The sequence below is a fragment of the Seriola lalandi genome, unplaced genomic scaffold (assembly GCF_002814215.2).
Source record: "Seriola lalandi dorsalis isolate HSWRI2012SDOR001 ecotype SW California unplaced genomic scaffold, Sedor1 jcf7180002052942, whole genome shotgun sequence".
NCBI classification, from domain to species: Eukaryota; Metazoa; Chordata; class Actinopteri; order Carangiformes; family Carangidae; genus Seriola; species Seriola lalandi.
Window position 1 is genome coordinate 85,096 of NW_019523495.1, and position 16,051 is coordinate 101,146.

Sequence of the window (16,051 nt, forward strand, 5' to 3'; positions counted from 1 at the left end):
GAGCAGAAAAGTCAAGATAACTCACCCATCCTTAAGGTAACTGAACAAAATTTGTTTTGCTGTCTCTTCATGTGTTTGTTGTGAAAGCTCCTGCTGACCTTTCAGGAGATCAGGTGTCGCCTGATATGACAGGAAATTAAAGAGAGATCTTGACAAAGCAAAAAAGGGTGTTCTTTTCTCACACATCTTCATTTTGGCAAGACTGAGCAGGCAATAATGTGTTGGACAATATGATAATATTTAGTTAACACAAAGAAATTTCAGATTTCAAATGTTAAATCAAATCAAAATTCTGCAGCACAGATCTCTCACTTTTTTTACCTGAACATCCGCCTCCGTACTGGGCTTTTTGTCTGGACCGGAAGAAAGCTTGGATAGTGATGTTGATACCGATGTTGTTGAAATCTTTCCAGCTGAAGAGGCACTGTCCTCATTCTCTTTACTCTTGAACGGTAATGAAGAGGAGCGAGTCTGTGGCTTTTTGTACCCCTGGATGGAGCCGACACCTTTAGAGATGGTGCTCTGGGGGGAGCCGGGCGCACTGGTGACACGAGATGAAGGCCTAATGTCGACCTTACCATCTGCAGTCATGAGCCTGGAGTCCTGACTGCTGGCTGTTTTCTGCAGCCGCAACTGTGAGGGCCGCAGGACATGCTCCATTGATGTGCCTCGATGACGGCTAAACTCATCCATGTAACTAGAGCCATCTCGCAGACCAAGGGCACTATCCACACTGCGTGAGCGTTTCCTGTCCTCTGGATTGATCCTGTTCCGGCGCCCTGCCCTGCCCCTGCGCTGGTGGCTGCCATCTTTGCCGTCAAACTTCTCAATGAGCTCGTCAACGCCAGGTATGGAGCCTGTGTCAATGTCTCTGCCTGAACCAGGGAGGAAAGGGATGTAGCGGCGATTCTCGTGGCGGTTGATGGTGTCTGCATACAGGGCCTCCATCTGTTCATCCACCTGAGCCTTAGAGGTGGAGGATGACGAGGAGTGGCGGGAACGGGAAGAGGACTGAAGAACTGGCCCACTGGAGTCAGTCCTGCGTAAAGGAAGGACATCAGGCTCACGGCGGGCGCGCTCAAGGCTTGAGTTGGCGCTGCTCATAGAACTGGGGGACCTGCATGAGGTCTTACTCTGTTCACTTGTGGGACTTGACACAGCGGACGTCTGAGGCTGGGCTGGAGGCTTTGACTGCTGATGGGTTTTAGAGGCTTGCTTGGACTGAGGTGGATTCAGGTTGGCGAGGCGAGGTCTGGACTGTGGCTGAGCTGTTTGCGATTGCGGCCTGGTCTGAGTGAGCTGGGGAAGAGGCACAGACTGAGGCTGTGACTTTGGCTTGGGAAGGGCTGTCTCACTAAGGCTCTCTGATGGAAGTTGCCTTTTCTCTTGCTGCACAGTAGCTCTATTCCGATCCAGACTTGATGAGCTGGCACGGGACGGTGCAGGTACAGCAGATTTGGAGGTGGAACTCTGCTGTTCATTCCCAATCTCAGCTGGAAACAGAGGCCTGGAAGGCTGGCTGTGGATACCTTCAAGGTTGAGGGAATTGGTTTCTGGATCATAGGGTTGCAGTATCTCAGGGTGCTTCTGAAAGTTCAGAAGGGTGGATGGTTTCTTTCCTTGTGAATCTGTGCCACCATTTTGAGGACCAGTGTAATGCATCATCTTCTGAGACCTGTACTCCATGAAAGGGCTGGTGGATCCAGCCTCCTTGCCTCCTCGGAAATCATACTCCTGATAGTTCTCAATAAAAGAGCCCTCTGCATCAACGTACCCATTACTGTTGGGGTCGCTATAGGATTGAAGACCCCTGTCCTGGTTGTTGAGGACTACATAGGGGTGTCCATCTATACCCTGGACGCGGATGCTGAGACCGTATGTACCAGCTCCATTACTGTGAGGCCTGGAGGAGCGGGATGGCTGCGTGTAGACCCGCTGTGGTCCACTGTTAGGAATGCCAGTCACTCTGTACGAATCCATTAGGAAAACAGAAGGAAAATAAATCCCTCTCCCCGGATCAGGTGGCCCACCTCTGCAAGCAAATATTCAGACAGTCAGAGTTGAGACACCAGATAATTCAATAATATCAACAAATGTTTCCCAGTTCTACAATCAACCTCTAATGCAACATTAAACTCTAGCTGTATTTAATTATGTCATCTGCTTTAATTTTCTTCTCGTTTTGCATTCTTAATGCTCTGTTTTCTCTCCTCGGAGCTCTTTTCATATTAACAGTTCAGCTAATATGCTCTGACCAACTGAGACAATAAGTTCGCTGCATTTCCTGTAACATATCAGAACCTGAAAAATATGACTCAACATCAGCCACATTTTTTCGAAAACAAACCAGGTACTGTTTAGAAAGGCCTTACAGGTGAATGACTAACAGGTATGGTATAAGAAAATTATTGTTTAGCATGCATGACTAAGAATATAGGTTACACAGGTTAAGAGAAAGGTATTAACAGAAAGATAACACTCAGCCAGGCCTGGGAAAATGTGAGAGCTCTGTCATCTCCACACAACTTTAGGGGGCTTTAGGTTTAGAGTGGATGTAGTATATTCGTGTGTGTGAGTGTGCGTGCGTGCGTGCGTGTGTGCACAGCACAGCTGATCCTTGTACAAGACATTGTAATTTGCAGCCCACACACATGGGAAATGACATGAAAAGAGAGCAACAAAATCTTATTTGGTTAAATTTTGTCACATTTATAATTATTGTTGGGTTGTCAAATATGACAGATTTGCAAACGGATCGTGAGAACGCAGCTGGCAATAAATATCAAACTGTGTACAAATATTTAAGTAAGCTGTTAATATGTTCGTCAGACACATTTATGCCTGGGAAGCCAGTGAAAACAAAGCCATCAGCAGCCACCATGTGTCTCACTCGACAATGGGCTTCTAACAGGTTCCTGTTTGCCTTACTGATAGTGTCCCATTCTACCTGATGTTACAACAGAAAAACAGAGATGGGCCTGGAAGAAGGATACTGATAAGACTAACAACAATGGCGAGAGCAGGATATATCACATTATGGTGAAATAGGTAAAGACAACCAATAACCTATTCAGAAAAAAATACAGCACCAAGTAGGGTTGGGCGATATAGCAGTATGTACCTTGAGAAGATACAGATTTGTCAACTGCCACAGATTTTGCCATACTCTTAGTCTCTGGTTGCATCTGGGCAAAGTTGCAAAATACAAATCAATGAGCAGGACAGGGAGTATAGAAGTATAGAAGATTTCAAGCTTTCCACTTGTAAACTGATTAGCCAAGGTGGTAAGCCACCTAGACCCTTATGTATTTTATCTCATGATCAATTTAGTCGGTACATGATGGCTTAAACAATACACAGACTTGTTAAATATTTGGCATTTGCTGGATCAAATAGCACCCCATTGTTTTTCCCACAGGGTTAACATTTTGTTTCATTAAAGTACATTAACTTTACAGAGAGAGGCTGTCTTTGTTTCAGGCAAGGGTGCCTGCCTCTGCCGTACATGTTGGCCACTCCTAGCACAACATGAGAATAATTCAACTCCACTTGGGTTTGACAAATCGACTTTCATGACTGGCTGGTCCTGGTGCTTCAATTAGTCAGAATTAGTCAGCTTCAGTCTGCACAGGGGGAAGAAAAAAGCAAGGCCAAGGTGAAGTTTCCTGTCCAGGAGGAAGCCTAAGACAACACAATAGACCCTTTAATCCTTAGTTTCAGATGCATCTGACACACAAGGGCTCAGACAAGTGTGCAACTTTTTCCTTTCCATTGTATTTCTGAATGCAAAGGGAGGAAACCCTCAGTGAGCTTCCCCACTGTCCACTGTGAACATGCTGCCTTCACTGACCCCAATGTTGCAGAGCAGAGGGGTCATCACTGAGTAAAGGTTGGGATGTCAAGGCCCGGGCTTTGATCTGAGCAGTGGGGAGACTGTGCAAAGGATTTTAACAAAGAAGATATTTATCTCCTCATGTGAACTGATTAGTTTTCTGTGTCATAGAAACTCCTGACACTTTGTGGCAGTAAACAAATCAGTAGAGGAGCAGCTGAGAAAGAACCTTGAGAAAGTGAAGGTAAAAGGTGAACTAAGTCAGTAAAACTGCGACGAGTTACACTGTGGGAAAATATAGTTACATAATCAGCTGAGTTGATCTGGAGCAGGCAGGTAAATGCAACGTGAGCGTACAAGAGCAAATGTAAACACAGTTTGTAAAAATCACACCACCAATTAGTTAAGCACATACAGAGCTTCACAGTTAAAGCTTACTTGAAAAGCAGCAGGTTAGCTAAAGTGAGGAAACAGTGACAGCTCTAGATATTTTACATCGCTGCTCAGTGCAACAGGTGGCATGAAAAACACCAGCAGCCTGAGATTTACTGTAAAACCAAAGAGTTTTCTTCACGACTTTTCTAACTCCCACGAGTCACCTGATTAAGTCAAGTTTATAGCGTAGTTAAATTGTCCATTTTTTACCTTAAATGTTGAGTTATTTGCCACTTTCTTGGCGTGTAACGGCTGTTAACGCTCGCACAGCAGCCTGCACATCTACAATGAACTGTTAGCTAGTTACTCACCAGCGTCGGTTTTTTCTCTCTTGTTCACTTATCGCAGATTTTAAACGTTTGTTTAAAAGGATTTTGAAAAAAAAGGTTAAAAAGGTTGAGCAAAGTGCTCACACCGCTGTTGGCTAACTTATTCAGTCCTGTGTTGTTTTCTGAGAAGGGACAGAGAGAGGGAGCAGGACAGTTTCAGAAGGACGTCCGACCCTCCGGGCCGCCCCGCCTCCTGAATCAAGCGCACAAACCCGCCCACCCACCCAAAACCAAACCGCCGGTCCAGGAACAACTTTCACATCACAGATAAACCCTCCCCCCTGTAGTCCTGGCAGGACTCCTCCAAGGCTCGGTTCAGTTTGGACCGGGAGAGCTGGGCTCGGTTCACTCCAGCAGGTCTTTTAAGAAGGTGGTCACGACCCTTTAGGTGGGACGTGACACTCACCCAGTGTTTCATACCAGCTTATTATTAAACAAACATCGCTTTTGGTTTTTCTTTTTCTAACTGAATAAACTAAATATCAAATTATAGGCGGACTGAGAAAGTAATGCAAGTCTATTGTTTGTGTTAGGAAGAGGCTGGGCCAACATAATAAAAAACCTTATCTCAAATTAAAACAAAACAAAACAGAGATAATACATTTTCAGGTATGAGTCAATGTTTTGCATTTTGTGAAAAATGTACATTGGTGGACCCAGTAGATAGTAATCCTAATACTGTGGCGAATACTATTCAAAAAAGCCAAAAACAATATATCAAATATTTAAAAAGTATTGGGAAATTAGAATAAAAAGTTACACACTGTAAGTTCATAAGTGATAGAAATTGCTTGTACAAACTAATGGTTTTATTAATTATTTAATGCCCTGGGAGAATTATACACGTGTTTGCTCGCCTTAAACTCCATGTAAGATTAATTATTTGCACTCTGCATAAATGCGATTTGCAGCTGCATGTCTTTAAAAACCGAGAGCGTCATCTAGTGGATAGTAAGCTGACCTGAGTGCGGGTAGTTAATGAGGGTCTGTGCTGGTGGTACTGGTGCATGAACGTAACTCACACAGGCAGTGTATGTTAACGCATCACCATAGATGGGCTATGCCCCGTTAGCATCTTCTGTGATGCACAGGTAGGGTGGGGGTCCAGCACTACAGCCATAAAGAAAAGGATGGGGGAGTTGTGCTGAGGCTTGTTGAAAAAGCTGAGCTCTCTGGAGAGTAAGAATTATTTCTGTAAAGTGTCTGTGGTGTTGTGAGCATGTATTTTGAATTAATATTCTTACACATACTGTAAATACACATGCAAAATGTCTATATGCAACACAGACACATGCAAGTGTAGCCCTATACTGTACATATATTATGGAACAAACCACAGACAAATAAAACAGCTGATGAATAATAATAATAATATTCAAGTTTGAATATGTGACCTGTCTTGATTCAACTCTATAGTGATTTTTGTTGTTGTTGTTGTTGTTGTTGTCTGACCAACAGCAAAAATCTCTGTTCACAATAATAATACAAGGCAGGGACACACCAAATGACTTAAACAACTAATCAAAATAGATTCCAATAAATTTTCTGTTGATCGTTGCCACTATAATTTTAATTAGAAACATACAATATCAACAACAATGACGAAATCAAATGACATATTTCTTTTACAGGCATTACAGTGTACAAAGGTTTCTGTTTTTTTCTGATTAGTCACTGTATCATACTTTACACTAGAAATAATTTTCAATATGAGTACCGCCATCTTCACAAAGAATATTTTAAACAATATTACTCTCCTGAAGATTTTGCAGTTCCTGAAATATCAGCACTGTAGTGCTCACTCGGACTTACACTGAGATTCTAAAGAAATGATCAATTCAACATTTCCTTGTATAACTCTTGCCACTGCAGCATATAGTACATTAAACTGGAGGCCCAGCTGCCCCTTTGCCTTTGTAGTCAACCACTGTTTATATTTGTGTCCGCAGAGAGACCAAGCAGCACCACAGCCTTTAATCTGAGCTCTGTGCCACTGTGTTGGGTTACAGCAGCACACAATGGGAGCTCTGTTCTCTGCTGAGGTGCCACAGCTGGGACCTCTGGGCATGCTCAGTACACAGCTCAGTCTTATCCTGATTAAACTGCAAGAAAGACTGCGGGGAACCGAAGTGACATGGACCAGAGATGTCACAGATGCTCATATTTAGCTCACTTGATTTAATCTTTTCCATTGTTCTGATTTTCTTTTTTCTTTTTTCTTTTTTACAAGAAACATGATGGGGGGGGGGAGTCTCTGAACCAGTGTATCTGGCAAAAGCCACCACTGAAAACAATGAGGAGAACAAATGGTTGTTTGCTGTTGTTTGCCAGATTGGTAGGTTTAAATTCTTACAATAGTGAACTGGTGTGCAGCCAACAACTTTCCAAAATACAGCAGGTAGTGGTGGACATTCAGAGTCCTAGTGGCCATCGACCTCTGCTCATAAACGACAAAAGTAACAGGTGAATGACAAATGTGTAGGTGTGACAATTTCTTCTCCTTTTAAGCGGGAGGTCAACACTGCAGAGGTGCTGAGGAAAGCTCAGCAAAGACTTTTAAGTTTTAATCGCCTTGAGAGTATGTTGGTTGCTTTAATTGTTCCTCCTTTCCATAATGACGGACATAACTCAACATCCTATTTCTGTTTCTGTTTCTTTACTGTGTATTGATAATAGTGACTCAAACAGTGAATCTGTGTCTTTTTAGTATGAAATTCCCTCTTTGTTTTACCATCCCTCTGCCACAGCTCAGCAACGAAACACTTATTCATCCCAACGGATGACCATATCTGAACATGACTGTAACTTTGGAATATCCCCTACTTGTTTTGTCTAAGGCAGACTGAGGTCATTTTGTACAGAACAAGCTCTGTGGATTTTGCCCCCATCACTTACGAGGGACTAATGATGATTTCAATGAACATGCTGTATGAGTATATAACTACTGTTCTAAAACAGACTTATATAAAATATGAACCTTTCCTTTAACTCCTCCATTGTCAATGTGCTGTTATTGCTCTTGTACATTTAATAGAGTGTGTACTGTGCTTGCAATACAATCATACTTATCTTTGGTTCTGATACCATCCACCATGGGAGTGTTTGCTTATTCATGTATTATTTCATTATTATTTTATTGCCTGTGGTGATTTTACTGTGTTTTTACAGTGCAGGTTCTGTATATTATGTCCTGAGGTTTTTGTTCTATGTGAGCTCACCAAAGCACACTCCAATCCGAAACTGTGAGATTAGAAAGTGAAACAAAATGAAGCATGTTTAGTACAGCATGCATCCTGGGAGTAGCAGAGAGGAGGACCATCTTACTGTTTGGAGCAGAAGGAGCAGAAGGAGCAGAAGGCTTCAAGGATGCAAGCCAAGGACTTTCTGTCAGTTGGCCCAGCAGCCATGACAGGAAGTCAGCCTTCAGACTTGGTGGTCCCACTCCTACAGAAAACATGCACACCCGCCACCACCATCAGCCCAACACACTCACATCTCTTCTGTTTCTCCCTGCAGGGAATATTGAGAGATGACAGTCATGATTTACGCTGCTTCACTGAGCTCACCACAGACAGAACAGCAGTCAGCAGTTTTCCTCTGAGTGTCACCCCTGTCAGAAAAATTGAATTGGGATCAGACCTCTCAGGAAGTGATGAGTACTCTCATGCTCACATCTGCAAGAGGATAATTTTGTGCAGATGTACAAGGTCTGAGATTTACAGCACAACACTCCTGCAGGTTTAGAGCAGCATTTTCACAACACTTTTGGGATTCATTAGCAGATCGAGTGTGGCAGTCTACAGAAGGCCGCTACCACCAAAAACATTTATTAGAAAATATAGTTTAGGTTTGTACTTTTCATAATTGGCTGCATCAATTTCCTTCCTGCGCTCTAGTTTCAGTTCATCTATTTCTTTTTATTTCTTTTTGTCTGTTTTGCTTATGCATTTACATGATTTGTGTCAAAACAAATTGTATAAAATATTGTAAAACATCCTGAAATTGACACTTAAATATTAATGTGGAATTAATATATTTGAACATTAAAAAAATGTGTTCCAAAATATCAATTTAATTTCCTCTGTTGATAAATTTTTTTGCTGGAGTGGCTTTCCTACCGAATCTGTCTCTAGCTCTTTTTCTTCATCATGAATAAATATAAATGTAAAAAAAAAAGTAGAACCACAGCACATGTACAGTACGCTGCTATCACACTTTATTAAAAATAGAAACATATATTCATAGTACTTTTCATACAGACTACAATGGTCCACTGGCATTATTTTCAAAAATGAGTTACATACTATAAAACACTCATTTGGCCTAAATCCACTGTAGAAATGTCTTAAAAAACAAACAAACAAACAAACAAACAAAGAAAGAAAGCAAGAAACAATAAGGAACTCTAAATGAACCCCCATGTTTCTGAGCTGTCTCTACTTCATCTTTCCTGTGCCTTTTCATAAAATAACACTTTATGGAGAGGAGAAAATGTAAATATGGAGAAACAAAAGAAACAAAAACAAACATGTTTGCTCAGTGAGAGAAATAAATGCACATACAACTGAGTTTAAAAAAAGATGGCACATTTATTGCAACATAAATGTTATATACATTGTGTTTCTCTGTTGAAAAAGACAGAAAATTCAAATTCTCGTTGCTGCAGTTTTTTTTGATGATGTGCATCGACAATACCTTTTTCATTTGACACAAGAACAAATCTTTTATCAATCGACAACGGACTCTGAAGAATAGGATGGAGGTCGCACTTTTAGGGATCTGGAGCTCGTACGAAGCCTTTTTAAGTACTAGACTACGAGCAACAATTCATCTATGTTCTTGAGATGCCATTTGTAAATTTCTTGTAGTAATGGACAGGTTATGGTAAATAACCGTACATTTTACTATCTAATATAGTAAAATAAAGTAAGAAACTTTTTACTCAAAACTTTTGCTTTCAAAAATCTAGAAAGAGTAATATTTAGAATTCAAGAAATATTCTTACAGTATTATTGTATAAAAGACTAACTACAGTGAAAAATAAGCCAAATGTTTTTTTTTCTTTTGATTTTCTTTTTTTTTCATATATTATACAAGGGAAAGCATCTGGGAATACAGCAAAGTCTAACTTGGCAAACAGAGGAGCAAAGAAATATAGGAAGAACAGGAAATTTAAAAATGAAGGTAAGAGAGCAGGAAGTGGCGTACATTATACCCTCAATCAAAGTCTGCCAACATGAATACAAGCTTGTGAATACTGAAATGAAGAACAAGGCCACATTCAGTCAGAGAATACACAACAACTGTTTAGGTTTTTTTCATTGAAACAAAGTTGTTAAATCATAAATCTTTAATGTAAACTCTTGGCGTGGCATCCTTTATTCTAATTTAAGTCCCTTTTTGTACAGAATACTCATTCTGAATGTGGCAGCCTTGTTTAAGGTGTAGATAATGATAGAAGACAATATACAAAGAAATAAATGGAATATAAAGCAAGTCTTAAGACCAAAGACTTAATAAAAGGAGAAATGTAAAGCATGCACACTGATAGGGAAAAACAAAATAAAACCATGACCAATGTCTTGAAACATAAAAGAAAAATCCTGTTAACTGCTTTTGTTCATTATTGTGCTACAGTTGTATGATATCCATGAAATATCTAGTCTGGCTTACTGTATTGAGTATATCACGGCTTGCATGAAAACATAACTGAAAAATAACTTAGAAGTTCTCTCTGCTGACTGAAACTGGACATTGTAATGCTGGAAGTCTAAAGGAAGGACTTGTTACAACACAAATAAGCATAACTAAATTTTACTCAGAGTAACTGTTTTTGAAATTTAATGTCTTGAGATATTAACAAAGAAAACTGGAAAAAAAAAAAGTGGTATCTTCATCAGGCCAGGAGAAAGTGTGGTCGTCGTTTTTTCATTTTAAACTACTTCTTCGTTAAGCAATCTCTGATTAGCTGGTGGCAGAAAAATGACAAAAAACACAAGCCACTTCTGTGCTGACGTCAGGAGCATGTAACTGTCAGGAGGCTAAACAAAGATAAAAATCTTCAAAAATATGTCACCGCTTACATTTAACACTATATGGCAAAGGAACCGAAGGGCAGTAAAGTCCACTTTTCCTTTCGTTAAGACACTAAAAATATGAAGGGAATGCTAAGGTTTGCAAACAGTTTGCTCTCTGTGTTTTCACTGCTCACTACAGAGGAAAAAAAGAACACAACTAAATCTGAGCTTTCAGTAAAGCTAGAGTTTGCCACTCGTCTGTCACCTATATAGACAATATTGTTGATGCTAATGTACTCGGGCCTATTATTCCACTGGTCAGTAGTACAGAAACTGATCTAAACTATGCAGAAACAGACGTAGGTAGTTTTGGTTACAGATGTGGCCAGTGGCAGAACGAATAAAATATAAATATAAATAATATATCCTCTTTTTTTTTTTTTTTTAAATGGGGTGCTTTAGTCTTTCAGATCTAACAGCTAATGATCATTTTCAGTTGGGTATAAATATCACTCTAAACTGGCCAATAAATTAATCTCAATCTTTTCAGTGCCCAAATATTTTTCCCTTATCTTGGACTAGCCAAAGATTTAGCAGGGTGGAGTGCTCAAGTTTTAATGGTGACACTGGCAAACTATAGATCAACTGAAAAGCCACATACTTCTCTTTGAACTTACTTAACTTTCCCTTTAGACATACACTTTATAGCTCAATAACATAATAAATAGAAAAAAAAGAAACAGACAAACAAAAACAATTGCTGTTACAATGCATTCGTCAATTCAGTTTAGGCACAAGGCAATTTCCACATACGGTTTGAGGAGATTGCGAAGTCTCTGATTGTTCAGAAGCCACACACTTCTTGCAGACAGTGATATGTGCTGAAGATTTTTCTTTGTGGGGAGAAATTTGCAGATGGAAACTGGTCACAGGGAGCTAGATGCTTGGCTCTACCTCAGTCTTAGGATTGGATTGTGTTAGTCTTGTGGTTTTGCTTCGAGTGGTCTGTCTCCTCCAATTGGTGTCACAAAATGTGAGTCCTGTCTGTCACTGGGAAGCAAGGTCACCAACTCAAAACGGGACAGAAATGATCTGCATCACTTTGATCTGGAGAGAGGTGAGGAGAAATACACCGATCAGAGGTGAACATCAATAATTACACAAAATAATTTCCATCTGTACTTTCGGTTCGAGATTATAACACATTAATACTTTCAAAGCTCCATCACTACTCTTTCACATATTTATAGAAAATTTTCCTCAATGCATTAGTCGATCAACATAACAATTAATCTGCAACTAATTGATTAATCACTTAAGTCACTAATTGTACCAAACATGACGTTGTTCTTGCTTCTCAAATGTGGAGAAGTGAAGGATTTAGGAACTGTGATGGTGAAGATCATAATAGTAGCAACATTATCTGGTGATCATCTCCAACAACAACCTCACTTAAGTCAAGTGCTGTGCAGAAACATTAGGTATTATTACATCCAGTCCTACAAATCAATCTTATTATAATTATTATTGTTATAACGTTTTATAATTATAATTATTATTATTATTGTTATGCTTTTCAGTAAAACAAGGCCTAAAAACATAGATAAAATCCACGACATAAAAAGATATATAACATTATTAACAATCACTGCAACAAATTCCATCGGTTAAGAGAAAGCCATATGTTAAAAATTAGTTTTCAGAAAAGACAAAAGAAGATACAAACTTGCCTGCCTCATATCCAAAGATGATTGATTAATTAATTATTTGAGACAATAATCTTCAGGTTAATCAATATTGAAAGTAAAGGTTAGTTGCAGGAAGTGGGAGTACCTGTCTGCTGCTCAAAGGTGGCCCATGGGGTTGGATGTGTCAGTCAGGCCTGGATGGACTCCTGTGTGGCCTTGCTGGGCGTCACTGGAGCCCCCAGACACTTTTTCCTCCTCCCTTCTCTTAAGGCAGGCTGCTTTGGGGTTCAAATTCCGCTCTGTAGTTTCAGAGAGACAAGAATCAAACTTTTGCGTCGCATTTCTTTGAACACAAAACGTGAGAGCTTTGACCTGTTCATTTCCTTTACGGAGAGGATGTGATGCAAAAATGAAATTACCATGTGCAGGAATATCATGTGAAAATATATTACACGTTTCTGAAGAATCAATATTGATTTGATGTGACGTAGCATTGACATTTCAGTTATAACATTAATGCGGGGATAAAGCTTTCATTAGCTGGACACTGACCTCTGACTTGCTGCTCCAAGCTAAGTATGACAGCCACAGCCTGATGGAGGATGAGCAGTTTAGTCTGAGGCTTCTCGCTTTTCAGGTGCAGCTGGCACATGCGACCCAGCTCCTTGAAGGCCTCGTTGATGTCTCGCACCCTCAGGCGTTCACGGGCGTTGTTAGCCATCCTCCTCTCGCGCTCTCGTTCAGCCTTCTGCTCCGGGTTCAGCTCCTCGTCTTCAGTGATACTGTGGCAGGGAGAAGAAATCCACCTGCAGTCAGATCACTTTTTTTTACAATCACAAAGTCGGGGCTACTGCTCAGGCATAACCACAAGGCCTGCTCTGAACAATTTTCAGTTCAAATAATTATTTTTCTCACACCTAACCAAACACCAGTTAAACTAAGTTGTTTCACTTTTGGGAAACATTTTGTGTGTTTGTGTGTCAACATGTTCATACCTTGTGCGTGTGCCTGCTCTGGGTGTCTTCATATCTCTTTTATCGCTCTCGTCATCAGACTTGTCATCTGTGGAGAGGCTGTCGTGCATGTCGTCCTTGTCCTGTTTCTCCACCTTCAGCTCCAGGGTGCTAGGCAACTGGCTAGCCAGGCCTGCAGCAAGACCTGTTAAAGACAATGTAAACATAACGGTAAGACATATAAAATAAGCTGACCCATGTCCACATCAAATTGTGTCAACTGTACAATAAGACCGTGGGGTTCACCAGACCTCTGAATGTTTCCACTGCGTGGTTGAGTTCTGCGCTGGATGTGGAGCCGGCACTGGGCAGTCCTCCATGGCTGTTGTTCAGGCTGGCAGCATCGTCAGCGTGGGCACCACCCTGCTGCAACACAGACAGGAAGGACATGTGAAGAAAGGAAGCAGACACTCTCTGGAGATGGTACATAAAGCATTTCTTTTGACCAAAAGAGGAGCACAAATGCAAGATCCAGTGGTTCTAAACAGAAGAAATAATCACGGCGAGTAGTCATCAGTGAGTTGAGGTCCATCAACACAGGTCAAGGATTTAAAAATGATTTTTTTTTTTTTTACTTTCAATATTAAATTCTAGCTAATGGCTTTTGAAATGTTGATGAAATTTTGATTGGATGCTATTTGCAGTCTGTGTATATTGAAGGATTTAACTATTCATATGAAATGTCCAGGGCCTAATGAGTACTTTAAATCTATCAGTCCCGACACTGGGGGGTGCTTTGGTGATTTGTTTCATAGCAGCATGTTGTAGGGTGCACGATCAAGGGTGGAAAACACAAAATAAAAGCAAATAAAAGACACCTGTGTGATAATATATTCAAAACCAACTTACTTTATGACACAATATGAAAACCTCTTTATTTGTCCTGTTTATGTTCTATTATACTTCGCTGCTGTGTCAGTCTCATTCTTAGCTCTCTGTAACCACAACTGAGAACACGTCTGTTTCTCATGTCTGAAATGAGACGAATCCGTCTGTGTTCTGTTTTAAAAGATGTCAAGCTGAACCAACTCAACAGTCCGACAATTTGCTTTTTCATTTTGTTCATATTCATAACATAAAAACGGTCAGCTCCCACCACATTGTACCACAAAGTCCCTCCTTCTTGAGGTTTACCACATGTTCTCCAGCTATTTGATTTCCCTTCTGAGAACCAGGGAAAGGCGGGGAAATCGTCACTGAGGGTGGAGGGTATCTCCCCCTTTTCTTATGGAATGTGATCCTCGGTCACTGTTGGCCTCTGTTAACCCCGCCACCCCGAAACCCTCCCCTTCCTCAGCGCTACGCTAATCTTTGCTGTGCACTCAACAGGTGTCCAAACAACTCTTTGTCTGGAGGAGGAGGAGGGAAGCCGGAGTTCTGGCAAGAAAAGAACGCTGCCATTTTCATGGCTGGGCCTGATTACCATACAGCTGAGGACCTCTATTTGGGTGGAGGCCGCGGGTTCAGACACACGTTTCCAACGATTCAGATTTCCTGGGTTGTTAAAAAGAAGTGATGAAAAGGGGAGGAAGGGGGTAGAGGGTGGGGTGTCAGCCAGAGTAAAAAGCCTGTGGCTGTGCCGTGCCGAGGCTGGTGAGCCCTGGCTGAGGGGACCTCTTCCCACACAGGAAGTGCCGTGTTAGTGCAGACACAGTATGTTCTATCTCACAGTCGCAGTCGGTCAACATCACTGCCACAACCCAGCTCTCTGTAACAAATACATCAAACTGAGCTCTTCTGACAACCACAGAAAAATTCTTGTTTGGGGACATAACAAGCTACTCTGAAAGATCCAACAGTTTGAGCATCAAAGTGAAAACAACCAGAGACAGAAAACACACTGCCCTAAAACAAACTAAAACCTTTCACTGCTTTTAAAATAAATTAATGTTGCCAAAGGAGATCTGAGATCATAGACGAGAGAGGGACGTAAAAAATCCTGATAAAAATACGGTGAAGCTTTGATGATCATGCCAACATTGTGAAATGTTCTTGGTGAAGAATAAACACTAAGATGTCAGTCTTAATCAAAACGTGAAACAAATTGTTTTTTTATTCTTACTTTTTGTTGCACTAAATTTCAGCTGTGCATCAGGAGGAAAAGTTTTTTATTTAATGTCTTTGTGTCTGTGGGTATTTGGGGAGTTGTCACTAGAGTGACAATTAGTCGATTAATCAATTAGATGACAGAATTATCAACAGTCATCCGCTGAGTAATGTTGGACAACACAAGTAATATGAAGACGTCATCATAGGCTTGAGGACCCTGTAATATTTCACTCATTTCTGACATTTTACAGTCTAAGCAATTAATTGATAATGAACATAATTGTTAGTTACAACCCTAAGCAGTACAAATAAAATGTTTTTTGTACTGTTACTCACTGTTGATCCAATTAAAAAAAAAAATTGATAGATTGATAAATATTGATAAAATTTATATAATATCAATTTGTAAAATTCGAAACAATTTAATTTAATTCAATATGTGAATTGTAAAGATTGGCTTCTAGAAAACCAGATGGATCTCAGCTCTGTATCTGAAGGTATTATTTAATTTAACCATTGCTAAATATAATTTTCATCAGATGAACAGGACTTACAATGAGGGAAACACTAAAATCTAAATCATAAAACATATAGTTGAATGTGTTCATCTTTCAGTTTTAAGTAATCTGAACCCCTACCCATATTAAAACTGCAACAGCAGTTTTTTTATTGTATTTGACCCAAATTA

General features: G+C 40.4%; 2 protein-coding genes across 8 annotated transcripts in view; both read right to left on the reverse strand.

The window, feature by feature from the left end:
• cgnl1 (cingulin-like 1) overlaps positions 1-4,749 on the reverse strand; it is a 29,331-nt gene extending 24,582 nt beyond the window's left edge. The window contains exons 1-3 of the mRNA XM_087172469.1: positions 4,579-4,749; positions 322-2,032; positions 26-120 (exon numbers count right to left, since the gene is read on the reverse strand). Of these exons, the coding sequence (XP_087028595.1) occupies positions 26-120; positions 322-1,980 (1,754 nt within the window). The 5' untranslated portion in view covers positions 1,981-2,032; positions 4,579-4,749. The remainder of the gene's footprint in view (positions 1-25; positions 121-321; positions 2,033-4,578) is intronic.
• A 4,041-nt stretch (positions 4,750-8,790) lies between these two features.
• tcf12 (transcription factor 12) overlaps positions 8,791-16,051 on the reverse strand; it is an 84,881-nt gene continuing 77,620 nt past the window's right edge. For 3 of the 7 annotated variants that reach the window (XM_087172465.1, XM_087172464.1, XM_023400739.2), the window contains exons 16-20: positions 13,566-13,680; positions 13,297-13,459; positions 12,854-13,107; positions 12,447-12,600; positions 8,791-11,720 (exon numbers count right to left, since the gene is read on the reverse strand). In XM_087172465.1, the coding sequence (XP_087028591.1) occupies positions 12,458-12,600; positions 12,854-13,107; positions 13,297-13,459; positions 13,566-13,680 (675 nt within the window). In that variant the 3' untranslated portion in view covers positions 8,791-11,720; positions 12,447-12,457. The remainder of the gene's footprint in view (positions 11,721-12,446; positions 12,601-12,853; positions 13,108-13,296; positions 13,460-13,565; positions 13,681-16,051) is intronic. The other 4 variants (XM_023400738.2, XM_023400740.2, XM_087172466.1 and 1 more) reach the window with 3 other exon arrangements.